This window comes from Anser cygnoides, chromosome Z (genome assembly GCF_040182565.1).
Source record: "Anser cygnoides isolate HZ-2024a breed goose chromosome Z, Taihu_goose_T2T_genome, whole genome shotgun sequence".
Lineage (NCBI taxonomy): Eukaryota > Metazoa > Chordata > Aves > Anseriformes > Anatidae > Anser > Anser cygnoides.
In genome coordinates, this window is record NC_089912.1 from 62,739,349 (window position 1) to 62,759,234 (window position 19,886).

The window sequence follows — 19,886 nt, forward strand, 5'->3', positions numbered from 1 at the left end:
GCACAAAAACATGTAATTCGGATTTATTAGCAGGATACAAGGTAGAGGAGGTTGTAATTCCTGTTTTTGCCTAGGCCAGGCCCTGTACAGTCTGTCTGCAGCTACAGAGAAGGGCTGAAGGAGAAGCACAGGAATGGTGAAGGCTCAGAGAGCCTGACCTGGAAGGAACAGTTTAAGCAATTGGTTTTGTTTGGCTGGGGAAAAAAGAGAAGGGAGCAGTGACACAGCAACCTTATCTTGACCTCTTGAAGACTGTTATGAAAAGGGAAATAAACAGTTGCTTGCTGTGTCCACTGGGGAGATGACAAGGAGTAATCACTTGATTCGTGGTAAATTAGGTTTCCTGTGTAAGGCCAGTTAAGCACTGACACTTGCCTACAGGGCAGGTGCTGTGTGCCTGTTTTTGGAGGCTTGGCAGAACAGGCTGGCTGAATTGTCACCAGGTAGGGATGTGTCCAATCCTTCCTCAGAGCAGAAGAGATGCCCTTTTTGGTCCCCTGCAAACCCTGCATTGCCATGACAGCTTTGCTTAGGGCTGTACCGATTGCCAGGTTGGCACTGGAAGGAATTTGTCTCCGTGTCACGTTGGCCCAGACTTTCTTCAGCAGCCCAGGGGGTCGCTCGCTTACTGGAGTCATCTGAGTGTTCTTCCTCCGGCAGTTCCTGTAAAGGCGACCTGAGGATTTGATAGTGCCTTGGTCTTTCTTCTTCCCTACCTGTGACAGACCTTATTCTTTCTTTAATCTTTGAATGACTAAAGCTCTTTTATTTCTCTTGAGGCAGGAGTCAGCAGTGTTGTGCTACCGCAACGCTGGCAAAGGGCTCCGTGGAGCACAGTTAATAGGGAAGGAAGGAACTGCTCGTCAGTCAACGTGCATGTGTCGCATGTGGCACCCCACAGCTGAGCTTTGGCAAGCCGAGAGCTGTGTTTGCAGTCGCAGGTGTCCCCTTACAAGGCAGGCACGCAGATCCTGCCCGTGGCTGCCCGCAAAGTGCTCCGGTCAGCCTCATGGCCAGAACAGCTTTGGCCAATTGTATTTTGTCAGCACGAGTGACTAACAGCCTCCATGCCACGAAAACTGATTGAGCATTATTTCTTTTCTAGGAATGACATCAGAAACATAGGAATTTTCAAGTCAGATTGGATAAATGGTCTAATCTCCTGTTGGCCAGGAGCCACTGCCAGCTGTTATAGGGAAAGATTATAGTACTTTCTTGCTAACAATTGGTGAATTATTGCCCTGCTAATATGCTCTACATAGCAGTGGACTTGCAAGGTTTTACTTTTATTTTTCTAGGAACAAGTAATAATTTTAAATAGTCTCATTTTCTTTATAAATAACCAGGCTTTGAGAAGTAAAAATTAAGAAGTATTAGGCTCTTCTCAGAGGCACCGCATAGCAATGAGTCTCACAAACTGATTTTGTACTGCAAGTATAGTTGGGTTAAAGATCACACTGAAAAAAATAAGTATATCCTTGATTTTATTATAGGTCCCATCAAGATCACTCACTTAAAGTACTCTGTTTACTTGTCTCCTCTCCACTGTTTACAGATGCTTTTCTTTCTCATGTGGTTCTTTACTTTTACTCTATCATAATTGAACTTTTGCTGTAAATTGTCTCATGCAGCTGCAATCCTGGGATCATTATTACATGCTTCAGAGAAAAATTAACTTCTTCCCACTGCACACACAATGGCCTACTTCCCACATCAAATGTCCCACCCTGCACAGCATGGATACTGCTAATGATGGGAGGTTGTGCCACGTTCAGGGGCCTCTGGGAGCAGAGAAAAGGCCAGTTCTGAGCAGATACCCGATTTGATTGCAGTATCATGAAGGCTAATTACTCTAATAAGCGTTCATGGGATTCAGAGATCAGGAGAAAAAAGATCGCAAACACTATTAAGGTGTCAGAGGTGTTGACAGCAAATTGGAAGTATCAAGTGCCGATTTCTGTTTTCTGAAATTCAGGCTAATGTCACTGAGAGCTGCTGACAATCATCTAAGGGCAGATCCTGATGCCCTTAAAGGACTGTGTTCAAGCTACCTACATTATGTACCTAACTGAGGTGCTATTGAATGCTTTGAATGTAGAAGCAAAAGTACCCCAAGCCAATCGGCCTTCTTGCTTTTGTGGGCTGCAGACTCTACCTGTCTATATAACAGCTGAGGAGAAGTAGTAGTAACACCTAACTGATAATAGAAAACTTGAATAGCGATCGATCAAAGAGAGGATATTCGGGGTGAGCAGACCCTGGGGAAAAGCTCTCCAATTGGGGAATACTGAAAGCAATTGGCTTGGGAAAAAACAAACAAACAAACAAAAAGCTGTAAGGTTGTGTGAGTGCTTGTGTTGTGGGACACCTCCAGATGAGGTTCCTGCAGCACGCTGTGTTAGTGTAGATGTGAGGATTCTGGAGCTGTGTCTGCACAGAGTGATCAGGGAAGGAGTCCAGCTGCTGAGCCTTCATCCATGTGTTTTCCATTGATGTGACAGGCTGTTGCTTGTCTCCAGCTCAGGTACAAAACGTCTGCACTGTGCTTAGCCAGAGCAGAGCTGGGAAGTCAGCTGCTGCTGTCCCTGCAGAGCTCAAGGAGAGCTCACTAAGGAGCGCCTGAACACGTACTCTGACAGTGGGCAAGCAGGGACTCTGCCTGCAGAGAGGGCCTGGACCAGCTCAGATCCTAACAAGTGCATTGTTGGGAACTGTGACAGTTTTTCCCAAGTATTTGGGCAAGTATATGGAAGAGGCAGAACCTGAGTTGGAGTGAAGTTATGTTGGACATACAAACAAAACCATCTTATTGTCAGACTAGTTTAGGGTGGCGTTTTAAAAAGCTCACATTTGAAGCACATCCCTTTTTTTGTGCTCAGAATGAGACTTGTAGAGCATGTGTTTGTAACTGGTTCCCCTGAACTCTACGTTTTTCACTCTGAATTAAAATTCCTCACTACGCCAACCCCTTCATCTGAAGCAGCTGCTGGTGACCACCATGGTCAGCAGTTAGCTCATGATCCCAGGGAGATATTCCTGGAACAGACACACATTTGTGCGTGATGGCCAGCCTTGGAAATCACTCTTCTCCATATGTGCCATTGGACCTGTCCTTTGATCACTAGCCATTTATTCTGGGCCACATTGAATTATGCCATTCCTTAATGCAAGCTGGCAGAAGTGGTTCCACTTGGAGACTTAACGATTTCTTCACTGTGAGGATGTTCAAAGGTGTATGCTACACGAGACTCTTCAGTCACATCTTATGGCCATGTAACTGTCATTTTGATGTATTCTCAGATGGATTCCCTTTCGTTTTATTTTTCCTTCCTCAGAAAATTGTGTTCTAGGTAGGGAACCTGTTCACTAGAGAATTAATTACTCTTTGGTGAGTCTCTTGCTGAATTTTCATGCTCCACAGAGCTTCACAGTATAAACAATTTTATAAAACAGAATTAACACTCTTTTCCCAAAGAAGTAACATCAGGATACACAGTCTGTGTAATTGAAGTATTCAGACTGCTGCTTGTTTTCTGGTCTAGGTACCAGATAAATAGCTGGTCATAGACGGAGAATTTGGTAAGCTCTAGGATAATCATGCCCATTTATCATGGGTGATATTTAGGGAAATGTATCTGCTGCACTGCCTGGACAGGAACAAATACACCTTTGAAAGCCTCAGCAGAACCTGCCAAAGTGCTTGTCCCCATCCTGAGCTGACAGATGCCCACAGGAGTGTATGCTGACAGGCCCAGTGACAAGTCATCCTTTTCTCTTCAGTCTGATTGAATTCCCAGATCTGAAAATTGAGCGTTCTTAATGCTTTTGGTCTAACTGAAATGTCTCTTCTAAACTGTAAGCCATTTATCTGAGTTCTAATCTCTCCTGCTGAGCTGTCACAGTCAAAAGGCAAATCTCCTTACCAGGCAGGCAGATGCTCTGAAGATGTAGGAGAATTTCAGTTTTAATGGAGATGTTTTGATCCCCCTGAAACAGAAGTCCCCCAAGGACCCATGTCACACATTGCCTGCAAGGGCTCATCTGCACCACACATAGGGACAGAAAGCTAATTTGAGCTGGGCTGGCTGAAGGGTAGCCCTATGATCCTGCACTTGGAGGAGTAAGCCACGTGGGAAGGTGTTTGTTTGCACAGGGGCAGTGATGTACTCAGGTGTCTTGGAGACCCTTCTGAGACATCTCTGCAGTGATGGGAGTGCTGGGGGCTGTTGTGAAACTGCCTGTGGTGATGAGAGTGTGTTTGTGCATGCTATGAGCCAGCATCAGGCCTCTGGGGTGGAAGCCGGCTGCTGTTTAGGAAGGATGTGAGAGGACCCTGCTGAGGGCCTGGGGCTCTGCCGTGCTAATGCTGCGTGCTCCGTGCTAACTGGGACTGTCTGCTCCTTTCAAGGTCAAGTGGCAGAAGGATGACATGGACAACAATTTGAACTTCTTCTCTGTCTCCTCGGATGGACGGATTGTGTCGTGGACTTTAGTTAAGGTAAATAGTAGGTGACAATTTCCTTTCCTGGCCAAATTATAACCAGTTGCCTCCAAAGTTCGATCATGCAGTAGTTTTATTATTATTTATAATGAGCAAGGTTTGAAAAGAGGTGGCAGCAAAAGATTGCAGGTGCAGTCACAGCTTGCTGCTGCCAGCCTCCAGCCAGGTTGAGGGGCTCCATATTGAACTCTGAAGTAAGCAGAACCTGCCTAACTCCTTGCTCAGGACCCAACCTTCATCTCATCTGTACCTACAGCACCCTGTGGGCCTGAGTACCTGAGATCATTTTTCTGCCTTGCAACTGCTGAAATTCAAGACTGGTCCTTGCTCTGAAAACTTCCTTGTCCTGGGATCATCACCCAGAGACAAGGCAGAATGATTTGCTTTCTTCCCCAGCTTTAAGACTCCCACCCCCAAAATGCTCCCCTACAGATTGCAATTCAGAATGGGAGAGGGAAGGTGCAAATTTCTCCCCTGCTCTGGTACAGTGTGTGGCCAAAGTTGCAAAGAGTAATTCAGGATGTTAACTAGGAGCGTGGCAGCTGCTGCCCTGTCCCCCAGAGCAGCTGGTGCAAGGAAGAGCAAGTTGAAATACTACAGCCATAGAGCAGGGAAGAAGCTTGCATTTACACTGGGATGGATGGCAACAAGCAATCGAACAGACAGAGGGTTCCTCCCTGCCAAGACATTGCCTGCTCACACCAAAGACAATTTCCGTAAACTCATTGGCATTCTCTGCCTTTCATCTCTTTTCCTTTTGGAGTACATACATTGATAGAAATGTCCCTAAATGACCCTTAGATGTATGTCTCTGAATCTCAATGTGTGCTTTTTCTGTTGGGTATTTGATTTTACATTGTGAAGATTTCTTTTTTTTTTTTTTTTTTACTTCTGAAATAATTGAATTACCCTAAATGGGAGTTTGAAGCAGCTGTCCCATTATTTCCCAGCAAGCAAAGAAATTTCTTTACATCCTTGGATGCTTTTTTTTTTTTTTTTTTAACCTTTTATACCAAGCCATTCAAAACATTCTGAAAATGTTAGGCCTTGCCGCCATGGTCAGGGTTTCATGTCTAACATTATATGTATATTTAAGTCTTATGTTCACTTTAGGAGTGGAAACCACTTCTAAGGAGCACAGACAGAGCTTGCAGAGGGCATTGATTATCAGGTTCTTTCATAAACTCCTCCAGGTTCATACTTGCAGCTTTAGACCCCAAAATGCCTCCAGTGAGTGCATCCCAAGTCCTTCTCCCAAAAGCTCTCAGAGCTCCCTGAACAGGGACAGGCTAACACTGTCGCAGCACTCAGCTCCTGCTTTATCTCCTGCATAGAAGAGCCCAAAAGATTTATGCTGAAGTGGGTGGCGCACACCTACAGCTAAACACATCCAGTTAAGGTGACTTGGCAAGTTACACATATCACCTGGGCCCTGGTAACTGAGTGTGCTCCAGCTTGCTTCACTCAGGAGGTGGATTCACTCTGGATTAAGCCTCTTGTATTTTAAACTTCAGAGAAATGCTACAGCTGGGACAACCTAAGATTCTGCAGATAGGCTCTGATAGCAACTCACCTGGTGGAGGGCTTTTTGAGACATTTTTGTTATTCATCTCTGCTTAATTGTGTTCCCACACTGTAAGGTGCTTCTTTTTCTTGTCCATTCAACATGTCCCTTCAGTCTGTGGTTTTATACACAGCAAGGAGGAATGGACAACCTGCTTGAATTGCAGCTTTACAAGAGAGTGAGGTCTGAGTTTTATTTAGAGTAAAATTAAAGAGACTCCAGAGAACTTATATTTTGCAAATCCATAGTGCAAATACGGAATAAATGAAAGAGAGCTTCATTAATCATTTTGACAGGACTATCCAGAAGTAAAGCTGCTTTAAACACTGATAACTCTTTGACACCTCCAAAGCTGGGAGCACAAAGTGAATAAATTAATTCTTACTTCTGGCTGGACATCTGGTAAGCACCACTCAAAAGTTGGATAGAAGACTTGTCAAATTTTAGCTAGGGATGGTTGATCTGCCTTGGCTGTGGTGGTTGTCTCTGTTAGAAACAGGCACCATCACTTTGGACAAGCTTCATGAAACATTAATGTGTGTTCAGGCTGTCATCTTGGCTTGGTTTTGGGTCATCACGAAGGTGTAAAGCTGAGGAAGGATGCGGGAATTCGGCAGCTGGGTGGCTCTGCTCTCCCACTTTGGATTCATGCGCTGCCTGTCGAGGAGAGCTGTCAGTGCAATGTCAGGAATCAGCTGGTTGGGATGCAGTCTGGCACGGCCCCTCGGCCTGATCCTCAGTGCTCCCAGGTTTGTAGCCATAGCTCACCCTTCCTACGTGACCTAGAGCTAAATTACTGAGCAGCTCTGGGCCTCCTTTGTCACTTGAGGTTAATAACAACAACTAAAGGGAAGTAGGCAGCTGCGAGGCCTAATTCACTAACGCTTTCAAAGTGCTTTACAGTTGTTTGTCAGAAGCAACATATTATTGTTCAGTATTCCTGGAAGGCCAGGCTGTCAACAGTCTGTTTGCCCAGAGGAATATGTGAATGGCTCTGGCGATAAACAGCCCCAGGAACAGATGCATTTTCCAGACTGTGAGGCTGGGTACAAAATAAAAGCAGCACTACAGGGAACTCTGCGCAAGTAGGAGCCTGTATGAAAGCGAGAGGCTACAGGAGCTATCCACGGAGGAGACCTGAGCCAGGTGGAGATGCTGGGAGGCATCTTCAAAGAAAGACTGCAGAAACGCATGAGCCTAGGGAGGGAACCTCATGTGGTTTGCCTTTTTGCTTGAATACACCCGTGTGCCTGTCCACAGCATGTGCCTGCCGCGTTAGGCTCTGTTAGACACACTGGGTTTATCAGCGTGATCGGCTGCGGGCAGCTCCAAAGCTGCCCTTCAGACCAGACTCATGCGGCCACCAGGCATGGCCTGGGCACGGCAGATGCTCTCTGGAGAGCAGGCAGACCTGGAAGCCTGAGCAGAGGTGAGTGTCTGCTCAGCGTGTCCTGTCTGTGCTCCCAGCTGCCCACCAGCACTCCTCTTGGAAGGGGCAGTGAGTGGCATGTGGAGTGCGCTCTTCCCCTTGATGCCCAGGGCACTGCTCTTTCCAGTTCTTGCACACACACCCCAAAGTACATGACCTCTTTCTTAACATCACTTCTGCCGGTACCCACTGAACCTAGGTTGTTCTAACCCACGTGCTGTGGGAAGAGTCACTAACAGAAAGTAGGAGTCCACAGGCTGCAGGAGGCTGTCCTGCTTCTTGCTGTGATCTTAGAGAAAATTTACTCCCATCAATAAGCAAGAGCATGTGGTTAGGCAGCAGTGCAAATTAATGAGAAGGAAATAAATTATTTTATGGGTTTTGTCCTGTCTTGAGCCTTCCATAAGTGTGTTCCCCCAAAATACAATACAAATGTATTACAAAACGCAGTCGCCTCTGAATTGCAGTACTGAACAGTTGCTTGCAAGGTCTTCTCCCCCTTCCCCTAATACACAATTCCCTGGGACTGACTTTTCCTGGCAGAATCTCTTTTTCTGCCTGAGTCCTGCTCTGGGTTTAGAGAAGCTCCAACTAAAGCTTGATTCACTGAGCTAAGAAGTTATGTTTTGTTCTCACAGTGCTCCAGTGGGAAATCTGCAGATTCATGAAAACATCCAGTCCTCAGCCCACACTTCTCACTAATTTAATCTTTAGTTCTTTGTTCTTTTTATCAGCCCCAGGGTATTCTTATATTCACAACCAACTCCAGTCTGCAGAGGTATTTTAATTCCCAAAGCTAGTCTAAGAATGGATCTTTGCCCTCTGTTTTCTCATACTCACCCACATGGTGTCTATTTTCATCAGTCTTTTGTCTCCTGCCTAAGTTGTAAACTCTTTGGGACACAGTCTTTTTGCCCTGTGTTCATGCAGCACCTAGCAAAGCAGTGTCGTGGCCTGTGATGAGAGCTTTTTAGAGCTCTGGGGATAACAACAACATGGGGCACTTTTCCCTTGGGGTAGCTGCTTGCTAGATGTTCTTGTTGGTTGAATCTCAGAGCCCAGGAGGCTGTGAGTACTGGGAAGTGAGGCTGCTCTGGGGACAATAAGGGGATGGTAAGAAGAGGGGACTGGTGAGGTGGTAAGTTGCTATCCATTAATGTGGGTTTAGTTAGCTCCACAATAATACACAATACTCGTCTTCAACCATGCAGGGTGATTTCACTTAACACAATGATTTAAGCTGACAGTGTCAACCCACACTTCAAAACACTGACCTCAAAACCCAAAGCTGTCCAGGTCAGTTGCATGTGCCTGGGTGATGTACAAGTGGCTCTCAGTACCAGTGCTTCAAAATACCAGTTTCTTGGAGGTCTTATGTAAAACAGCATGTTAGCAAATTGCCAACTGCGGGCATGAAACATTAAACAACTTTTGGAAAGCTTTTTAAAATTCCTCCATAAAATTTGCCATTTGAAAGTACTGAATGTCTCTGTATTGTTGCTGTAAAGCCTGTTATTCATGTGGAATCTCCTCTGCTTGCAGAATGAGCTGGTTCATACAGATGTCATCAAGCTGTCAGCAGAGGGAACAACGATGCAGGGGCCAGAGGGGCTGCAGCTGCAAACGCTTGGTAGGAGCCCAAGTCCTTGCCATGCTGATTAATTACTGACACAAAGCCTCTAATCAGTCATTCAGAGGAATTAAATTGGGAGTGGGATGTTGAGATGGAAAAGGACTGGAGAAGGGTTACTCCTAGCTTTGAATGTGTGGTAGGGCAAAATCTGTCTGGAAGCAATGGCCACTAATTGAGTCAAGGTTTGTTGCTTGTCTTTGCTTGCAGAAAAAAGATGAACATTAATTCCAAAAATGTTCACCTTGCCATGATATCGCAGTGCAAACAAGGCATGGGCATTACCTGTATTTGTCAAACCTAAGGTGGTTTTGTTCTTCCTACCGGACATTGATCTGAGCTGGCCAAATCAAAATGAAAAACAACCTTTGCCTTCTTCTGGGTGCACAGCTCACCCAGCCTACAGTGGGATGTGCCTCATTTGGCTTTGGCTCTCTAAAAGCACAACATCCATTCTGAGCTCCCTATTTGTATGTTAGGCTCCCTCTATACAAAGTTGGGACAGTGCAGTCCTTCTAGGCTGAATCCCCTCATCCTGTCTGTCCTGTGTTTGAGACAGGATTGGATGAGTCAGCTCTGGAAGTCCCAGACTACACGGGGAGCCTTGAGGAATCCCCTAATCATCCTGCTTTTCCCTATGAAGTTATGGTCTAGGTTTGGAGAAGGCACTTGCTCTGCATTTAAGGGTGTTCCTAGGCTAGTAATTGCCGAACAATTTGTGTTTGCGTTGCTGCACAGATTCCAAGAGACCAGCTAAAGCAGTACACTGCAGAACTCCCAGAGGCTTCAGGATTATTTGTTAGTGTTTCTGGGAAATGGATTTTTCAGACACTTGTCTTGAATATTTAACAATCTATTTAAATGTTAAAAAATGCAGACAGTATTACAGGGTTGAAATGACCTTAACAATTCCCTTGAGATCTACGTTTTGTTATCGTTTAAGACATAATGCTGTTTTCAGCTGCCTTTGCAAAAAGTTCTCTGTAACTACGTGCTTCTGAGCCTTGTCTGCTTGTTCTGATTTCTCCTCTGATGATTGCTGTGGTTGTCCCTGCTGGTCAGGAGACTCAAATTGCTCTGGCAGTCAGCAGACATCCTGTCTTCTGCTCAAGGACCCTTCTGAAATTTTCTTTCACCACCATTCAAGTTTACTTTCTTGGGTGATGTTGCATCTGTCATGAGAGCAGAAGCCAGAAGATCTCAAGAAATAACATCCCGTTGTGACTAATGCCTGCTTTAAATACAGGTCACAATGTTGCTTGATTTGAGGCTTTTGAAGTCAAGGGAATCCTTCTGTGCCTGACGAAAGATTTGTTCCCAAATCATATCCTTTGCTATTGCCTTTACTGAAGTTAGCCTGCTAAATGGCTTCTGAGCCAAGGATGAAGAGGGCAAAGGAGTTATCTTGTGGTGTTTCTTCTCTGGACCCTTTAATGCATGGGAATCTATTTACATTTTTGTGAAAACCAACCAGCAGAAAATAATAGGAGGCAGGCTGGGTCTTCATGACTCTTACATTTGCACCAGGCATTTTAAATTCTTACCAGAGTGAATCCCTTTTTTCAGCCAATCTGCCACAAAGCTTTGTTAACTGACATTCACTGCTCACACTGTTGCACTGGAGGATGATGCTGTGTCCGGGGCAGCTGGAGTCTTGGAAACCTTAGAAACTTCTGGAATCAAAGACAGATGCTAAACTTCATAATAAGCTTGGTAGGACCGTGGTTGAGAACGGGAATAATAGCAGTGACCGGGCGCAGAGTGCAACGCTGATGAGCTTTCTGCACCTAGCAGCATCCTTGAAGCTATATATGAGAGAAGACTGTTTGAACCAGAAGCTGGAGTTGCTGGGAGATGTTTTCAAAAAGGAGTCTTGTGCTTCTAAACAGCTCTCTTATTTATTTGGGGGCCGAGGCTGACCCCAAAGAGAATGATGGAGGCTCCCTTGGGTGCCATTGCCTTTAGAGGCCATCTGGCAGGCGGTGCTGATTATAGGTCTGTGTCAGTTCTTCCTGGGGCGGTTATGTGTTGTATAGCCAGAGTTCTCAATGGCAGTCTCAGGATGCTTGTTGCTTTAGACAGCAAATTACATAGTGTGGCTGTTGTTATGCAGGCATCAAATCTCAACAGCAATTGATCTCTTGGTCCAGCTGAGAGGCAGCCCAGCCCAGTGGGTAGGGTAAGGACAACGTCTTGGAGAGCTGAATTCAGCTACTGACCTGCCATGAGGCTTCCTCCAAGTCAGTTCATCCTTCTTCCAGTTCCCCTTCCCCTTTGTTTGTGTCATCTCTTCAAATTGTGGGTGCTGGAGAAAGGCACAACTTGGGAAGGGTTTTTGGAAGGGGTGGCTCTAATTTCTCTGGGGAGCTTTTGGCTAATAAATCACTTCTGGAAACACTGGCCATGTGCATGTAGTGTAGGCAGGGAGCATGTGCTGGGCAGATGAACCAATTCTCTGTCTGACTCCTTTCTTCTGTTAACAGGCTGCGGGACATCCTTTGATTTTCACAAAAAGATAGACTATTTGTTTCTCGTTGGTACTGAAGAGGGAAAGATCTATAAGGTAAGAATGGCTTCTTTGTCCCTTGTTTTACATCCCCTGACCTGTGCTTGTCTTTCAGGTTCATCATCTTAACTGTTTGCTCAGACAGCAACAAAGTATGACTTCAGAGCCTGGTCCTGCCTTCAGATCCCTGTGGCGAGCCAGAGACCAGCACAGAGCCCCAGAGGGTCACGGGGAGCTCTCTGTGCAGACCCAATTAAGACATTATTTTGCAGAAACGTTTTTCATGCAAACTGCATCCCAGAATGCTTTGCAGATTGCAGCTGTGCAAGTGAGGCGCTAACTATGATCAGAGCAGAAGTTAAAAGGCATCAATCCTCTGTCCTTATGGCTACAGGGAAATGGCAGGAAAAATCTCATCTCTTTTCCTTTTTAGACCTGTTATCCTGCAAGCAGTGAGGCTAATGAAATCGTATTTCCTATGGCTCGGTGTCCTGCAGCTCTTCCCTTCCACGATTACATCCCAGCTCCTTCCCCCAGCCCCACTTTCTCATCACCCTCCTATATCCAGTTTCTCACTGTCTCCTCTAATGGTGCTCAGTTCCTGCTGCCATTTGTCAGCCGGCCAGCTCCAGCCACATGGTGAGGACGGGGGCTGAGTTTTGATTGCCTTTCCATGGTGAGGGGCATTGCCCAAATGTTTGCACTCTGCAGCTGTCCCTTTTTATGAAATGTGTAAGACCTTAATGTTGCCAAGTCCTGCGTGCAGCCAACTTTGGCTGAAATTGCAAGCGAGGTCAAAAGTTGTTTGAGAGGAGAGACAAGAAGACAGCAGGAAACAGACATTGTTTTTTTCTTAAGAAAACAAGCTAAAATAGCAAGTTTTGAGCTCTGCTGAATTTAACCCTGAATATAAAGCTTTTTACTGCTTATGATACTTACATAACTTTTGTTTGCCCAGCACGTCTCTGAGCTGGCTTTTCAGCTTCGTTAACATCGTAGCCACAGCCCTTCAGTGTTAGGATTGGACCATCAGCAGGAGGCTGACCTGCAGAGCAGAGTTATCCAGGCATCCCTAGAAGATGCAGTAAGCTCCTTGCCATGTCCTGCTGCAAAGTGGAAACAAAACAGAGAAAAAGAACTCAAAGAGAACTGTGTTCTGAAATCAGTATCAATCATTTAGGTTGACTGAAATTTGTCCCTCTGCCAGGCAGTATCTAGGGTGGATTTCTGAGTAGTGCTCACTTGCATTTGACAAGACAGGAGCAGAAAGAAAGTGGGAGAAATGGGGGTGCTGGGCTGATGGGTGATGGACAGTGGAGTAAGTGCAATGGCTTCTTGTTTATGCTCTCAGGATAGAAAGCATCTGTTCAGTTATGTGTCTTGGGTATTGTACTCTAAGTTGTTTGAGTACTGCTGTGTCTAGTCCTGATCAAAATGAAGTAAGGAACCACATGTTTGAACCACGATTTAACTTCCTCTGTGCTTAGGGGAGTGATGGATGTCAGTGAGTACAACAGTGGATGTCAGTGTTAGGTGGGACCGTCAGTTACCTTTCAGGAGAAGTGTTCAGGCTGGTGTCCTGCCTGATTTACACAGCGAAGCAAATCCTTTCTGTAGGAGGATTGAATAGCAACAGAATTTGGGAGTGTTTGCACTGATGGAACTGTAGCTCTGAATGATCTTTAGTGAAACTGGAGCTAGGATGGGTTTTAACACAAAGAGTGATCCCAGCACGAAGCCCCACAGGCATTTTAACCACTTCTTGGGTGAACTAATGCAGAGAGAGACTGTTGTACAGGATTGTTTCTTTTATTGGTATAAAGGCCAATTTCAGGGTTACTGGTAACAACAAAGCATTCTTGTGGCATTGCTGGGCTTTAGAGAAACGTGGGACCACTCTTGCATTGTGCAACACCACCCTATCAAATTCAGGTGTTCCCATAGGAATGCAGAGGCAATCATCCATCAGACTGTATGGAGTAACACAGGGATGAGAAATCGTCAGTGTCTAGACAAGCAGGCCTCCACAGTACCCACAAAAAATGGGGCAAAAATGCTTGGACCCTCAATGTCCCCAGGAGTTTGCTACAAGCAGTTTCAGAAATTTTGGGATCAACAAGTTGCTGCTGCTCCAGACATTTCTTAAGGAGTACCACACACCTTCATCACAACTTTTATTGAAAATCACACATTTGAATCCATTCCTGGAACTAACTGTGGATTAGAGCCTTGCCCCACTTGGATGCTGAGGGCACTGACAGTCCCGCAGCCATTCGGGCAGCTTTTGGGTTCAGTGGCTGCGCTGAGTGGGAGTGAGCTGCCTGGGTCTTGGTGCTGCACTCCCATGTCACTGCATGTTGAGTGAGAAGGACAGACTTCTTATGTGCTGTATGAGTCAGGGATCACACATGGACTGCTCTCCACACAGGCTGAATTTTAGATTATTTATTAAATAAATTGAAAAATGAATTTCAGAGAGGCATTTTTTCAAAGACCGGGCATGCCCACAAATAGCATTACAATATGTTAATTCTTTAGCTGCAGAATGATTGCAGTGAATTTTTTAAAATGGCTGAGTTAATAGTGTTTCTGAAGCCAAGAAATCATTATTTTAATTATACACAGACCTATCTATTGCCCTTTTACATAGAGAACAAACTGTTTCTGCATTAATGTGGTTCTGTAATGCAAAACTGCCTCTTTGCGTATCTTATTTGCTGTTTAGGAATTGTTCAGCTTTTGTACAAAAAAGGATGGCCTCTGAGATTCAGATTAAAACTTTATTGTGACTTCAGGTCTTTGGTCAGAACTACTTAGTCAGCAGAGTTTCACAACAGAAAAAATGTGATAAGATTTGTGCATTTTCACTTGATAGAGGGTTTTTTTCAGTCTTAGGCAGTTTGCTTGAGAATGTAACAAATTAATATAATAAAATTCACTGCAAGACTATATAGAAAGAAAAGATTATTCTTGTTTTCAATAAAACTGATTTCACTCTAACCTATTCTCTCATACCAAGCACCAGGACATTTGTACCTGTGTGCTCAGGCCAGGATTTCTTGCAGCTATACAGAGGACAAAGGACACTGGCTACTGAGTTGTTAGCACATCTCTTGGGTTTTCCTTAATTGATGATGACAAACTGGTTTCTGGACATGCTCCAACTTCCAGTTACCATTCAGGAATGGAGAGGGCTTTTTCCTTGGTATCTTGTCTTGCCCCATCTTAGGCAAAGTTGTTTTCCTTGTCTGGATATTTTAAGGCTTGAGTTTTGTTCCTCATCTTGCCACTCTATCTTTGTGGCTTCAGTTTGTTCTGTCTAGCTATCTTGTCATTTGACTGGCTGCATTTGCCATAAGTTAGCATAGGTCCTTTCTTTTACCCTTTCCAGCTGTTTCTTCCAATGCATTCACATTCACCCGTTTCCACTTGGAAGCCTTTCTACAAATCTTAGCACTTCTCTTTCAAATCTGTACAAGAGGACAGTGAGCAAAAGTCCAACAGCTTCAGATGTTGCTGTAACAGCAGTCCATGACACCGTGGGACACGTTTGTGTTGGCAGTTTCTGAAGAACAGCTGGGTGTCCTGGTCTGCCTGGCAGTGCTGTTGTTGGGCAGTACTCTTTCTGCTGCCAGACACAAAATTCCTTTGAAAGAGATTATTTTTTCAGATCTGTGTATTACTTTGAGTCTCAGTATTTCTGATAGGGAATTAAAGAAACCCTCTACGGTATAAGGACACTAATAACATCCGTTCACCATCGATGCAGAGGAGTTTTATGTTAGAGTAACATTTAGGATAAATTGAAGTTCTAATAATGAATATTATGAATAAGTTTTGCGTCCTTGGAGTTGTCCTTTCCTCTCAATATTCCTCCCATTTGTTTTGTAACCCTGTCACCAGTCGTCTGGTTACTGGTTTCATGTATTGCCACAGACACATTCTTGCTTTCCTGTTCCATCATAAAAACACCATTTACTATTCACACACACCTACCACCATTTAAATAGGAGAAAAACACTTTCAGCAAATTTGAGCAGTGCTGCAGAAGATCAGACAGGCTGCACAAATGCCAGCTCCTTGAATCTACTCATGCTCTTCAAAGCTGTCTTGTCAGAAGTTAGGCATCACATTTTCCAGTGGTTTTGTTTTCATCCTGACATGTGTCTAATAACTGTATGCTTTTTAAAGTGAATAGTAGCAGAAGGCTTTGCCAGCAGTTCTAGGTAGCTCAGAAACTCTTTTATTTGTTGAAGTCGTACTTCCTTCTGAACTTTTTCTCAAGTGCATGGTGTTCCTTCAAAACACATCTTGAGAATACCGTGGCCCAGTCTCACGCTGCAGGGACAATACTGAAGGATGGGACAAATGTGGCGTGGGACTGGCAGGCAGTGCCAAAGCACAGCGTGTGGCTGTGGGTTCAGGCAGGCACACAGGGTCCGTTTCTCACAAGGGATACTAGCCAGGCCCTACAGGACCCCTTTTGCTGCTGATTTCATGGGAAAACTGCGTGTCCTTTTCCTGCCAAGGCCTGGATCTCAGCTCTGAGCCAGACTTGCAGACTGCAAAGTGGGTCAGCACACCCCAGAGTGTCACAGGCCTCCTCTACTAGTGACCAGAGAGCTGCCCTTATCATGGGCTCAGCCCCAACAGGGCTCTAAAAGCAGACCTCTGAGCATTACGATCTGTTGGATGTAGACAGATCTCGTTAAGATCTTAGTGATCAAAGTCATCAGGTATTAGGGACCTTCAATCCACCTACTTGGAAAGACAGCCGAATAAAGCAGCCTCTCTCTTGTGATGAATTACTCGTGACCCATTCTGTCTGTTCCCAGCAAAGTGACTTTCAAAACAAGCCAAGTACCAATTTTCCTGGTGGCTGAACATTAAGAATTATGAAGTAAAGTTATGGAACATGCCATTAAAGGAGATTTCAGTACCGTAATTACACGCGGGCACAGTGGCTCAGAGATAAAGTATGCAGCAAACTATTAGCAAGCCATAGACACTGTCAGTAAATCTCAGTGGGACATGAGGCACATTCTTGGTTCTGTTTCCTACCACAGTCCCCCTCCAGGGATGCTAGAGCTGCTGCAGTGTGAAGAGTTTAGCACCCTTAATCCAGTACCTGTCCTAGCACACAAGGACATTGGAAGCAAAACGGGTCAGAGTTCCCAGACAGTGAATGTCATGTGTAATAAGTAGTTAAGCCTCCTGATTAGTTAGAGCTTTAATTTGCAAGAATTGAAGTCATTTAATACTTCAGCAATCCTGCTGCATGGGCAGATGATGTTTTGCTGCATTCACGAGGGAGCAGGGAAAGGTGCTGAAAAGGCCTTGCAGTGACGGCACCAAGGCAGACTGGCGGAAAATCCTGAAACCACCCTAAACTTGCTGTGTAGGTACAGCTTGCATGTGAGAAAACAACCAAGAGGACTTCATTCATGAGTAAGGGATCCCTGTGGCTAATGAAGGAAGCCTCCAGTTCCCTCTGTGGGAGGAAGGCTGGGGAGGATAACCTAAATTTTCTGAGAATGCAGAACTGACAGGATCTGGGTTGAGCCCTGTATCCTGCTGGTGCAGACAAGCAGATCGCAATTTCTCCTCCCTTTCCTGAGCTCACACACCGGCTGGGGTACAGGGTGGCCCACCTGCCCACTGGGGGCATGGCTTAGTGCTGGCCACCCTCCCGCGGTTCTCACACCCCTCTGGGAAGTGATGAGTGGCACAAGATCCCCAGGGCAGAGGTGTGTGATGCGGGCTGCTAGCACAGGCTGTCACAGGGTGATGGCAGGGAAGGGAATTTAGGCGTGTTCCCAAAATCCCACCCCCGAGCCGAAGGGTCTGGTAGGTCATTCTTGTGCTGAGAGCATTATTATTAAAGGTTTGAATTACAGTTGCAACAGACCAAATGTACTGTGCTGTGTGCTCTGTGCAACATGAGAGCTGTTTTCCCCTGCCTTTCTGAGAGCCTGTTACAGAGGCACAGCAGGAGCCCCGGCTGGCAATAGGCGATGGAGCTCCTCCAGTGGAGTATGGGCTCTGTAGCCTGTCTCCAGCTGTAAATCCAACCAATTTTCATCTCTGTGTCTGGCAGAGAGGAGCTCAATATTGCCTGCAAGTGGGGTGAAACAGCATGTGCTAAATGATTTAGTGTCTATAGCACCTCTGGGTACCAGCTGCCTCTTCCCAGCCAGCCCAGAAGAGACTGGGAGGCCATACAAGTATTTGCACGCATCTTACTCCGGGAATACAAGCTCTGTAAGAAAGTCTAGCTGTGATAACTGACTAGTTCTTTCCATTGCAGTGTTCAAAATGCTATTCGAGCCAGTTTCTGGATGTGTTTGAAGCCCATCACATGGCCGTGGATTCAGTCAGCTGGAATCCCTACCACTTGAAAGTCTTCATTTCCTGCAGCTCTGACTGGACAGTCAAGATCTGGGATCACACCGTCAAGTAGGTCCTGCTGGGTCCTGGCGTGGCTGGTGAGGTGTAGCCTAACAATCCAGCTGCACATGTTGGTTCTGCTCACACTTCAGTCTCAGTTTCCCTCTTAGGCGTTGATATTGCTCTCTTCTCTCTGTTCTCTGTGGCTGAGGAATCAGATTGTGCTCCTGAAGTATAAGGTATAAGGTTTAGCGTCAGCTGCTCCAGAAATTTGCCAAGCAGCGCAGCCCAGCAAAGAGCCTGACTGACCTGTCTCTCTTCAGACAACCTGCAGTGGCAGGGTTATTTTTCTGGAGCAATGATCTAGAGAAATGTTAGGGGCTGGTCTATGGCCTAAGGGGCCAGACACCTCCTAAGAGCCAGAGAGGCCCCAGAAAATGGTAACATTTAAAAATATATAATGAAGTTCAGGGTTAGTGGTTGGGGAATGTTTGCTTTCAATCATAAATTGATTTTGTTGTACATCACTCAGAGTCAAATATTTCCTGTTGCCAATACTGCTCTAATATTCAATGGTGTTGTCAGAAGTCCAGAGAGGGAAAATCACTTTTTCCTCTGTGATTATTAAGCAGAGAGACTACGTCTCACTGTAAGCAATGGAAGCTTTCAAAATGCTTTCAGAAAGAAAGAAACATCCTACTTGTCTTCTCAACGCAGTGGGACCAATCCAGGCCCATTTAGGTTGATGCTCAGCTCTGCTTTGCCTTTGGCTCAGACCCTGGCTGGTATCTGGCATAGGGAAATACTCCATCTCCCGCTTTTACAGCTGGCCTTGTACATAGGCTGCAGCGTCAAAATGTTTATAGCTCAGCATTTCGCTTCCAGAGTGGCATCTGTTTAATTGATCCCGGGTCTCTCTTTACAGGACTCCGATGTTTATTTATGACCTGCATTCTGCTGTAGGGGACGTTGCCTGGTCCCCTTACTCCTCCACGGTCTTTGCTGCAGTCACCACTGATGGCAAGGTGAGAGACTGGGAGCAAAACTGCTCTGATTTGAGCTGGGACAAAGTCAAGGGAGATCAGGGCTGAGCACGGGAACAGGTCATCCCAATCCTGGGCAAGCACATCGGGGAGCTGAGGATCGGCCACCAGCTGGAATCCAGCCCAGTGACTGGGGCCAACTTGTCTGAGGTTTGCCTGGGCTGCTTGGGAGGGCAGGGTCACTTCAGTAGCTTGAGGTCCCCAAACTATCAATTCCTCTTTTGGCCAACCTGATTTCAGAGGACGCAGAAGTCCAACAGAGTTGAGAAAACTTGGGCAGCTGTATCTCTTATTCCTCCTCCTTATAGGCCTACCACACTTGTAAAAGCAACAAAGCCAGAAATCTCTCAACTGCATCCCTGCCATGCAGATTGCTGATGTTAAATCACAAATTGGTGAACTTTTAGCAGATGCTGAGAGTCAGCTGCATCTCACTGCAGCCTCAACAAGCCCTTTGTAGCTGCATGTGGGCATTCTCCCCTAGGTGTGGGTCCTTCCTGGGGGCCAAACACAACGTCTGGCATTAGCTAGCCAAGCCTCCCTGCAGTCCTGGTTTTCTCCTCATACTCCAGTGATAGAGCTACGTAGAGGACAGAAGGGAAAACAGGATGGGGGCAGGGAACAGGCTGCTTTTTCATATGCTTTCCTGCCCTTGGTGTGGGTATCCCTGGGTCTGTATTGCTTTCTTGATACTACTCCCCCTCATTGAGGTGAGTGTTGCAAACACATGCAAGTCCCAAATTCCTCATGCCAACCACATCAAAGCAGGTGTGCAGCTCTTAGTGCATGCCAAGAGAAAAACACTTAACTCCCTCTATGTAAAAAC

At 45.7% G+C, this 19,886-nt stretch overlaps 1 protein-coding gene across 3 annotated transcripts in view; it reads left to right on the forward strand.

Moving 5' to 3' along the window:
- Window positions 1-19,886, forward strand: part of DNAI1 (dynein axonemal intermediate chain 1) — a 141,160-nt gene that overhangs the window by 80,054 nt on the left and 41,220 nt on the right. For all 3 annotated transcript variants that reach the window (XM_048048552.2, XM_048048553.2, XM_048048554.2), the window contains 5 exons: window positions 4,409-4,498; window positions 9,037-9,124; window positions 11,608-11,687; window positions 17,938-18,086; window positions 18,943-19,042. In XM_048048552.2, the coding sequence (XP_047904509.2) occupies window positions 4,409-4,498; window positions 9,037-9,124; window positions 11,608-11,687; window positions 17,938-18,086; window positions 18,943-19,042 (507 nt within the window). The remainder of the gene's footprint in view (window positions 1-4,408; window positions 4,499-9,036; window positions 9,125-11,607; window positions 11,688-17,937; window positions 18,087-18,942; window positions 19,043-19,886) is intronic.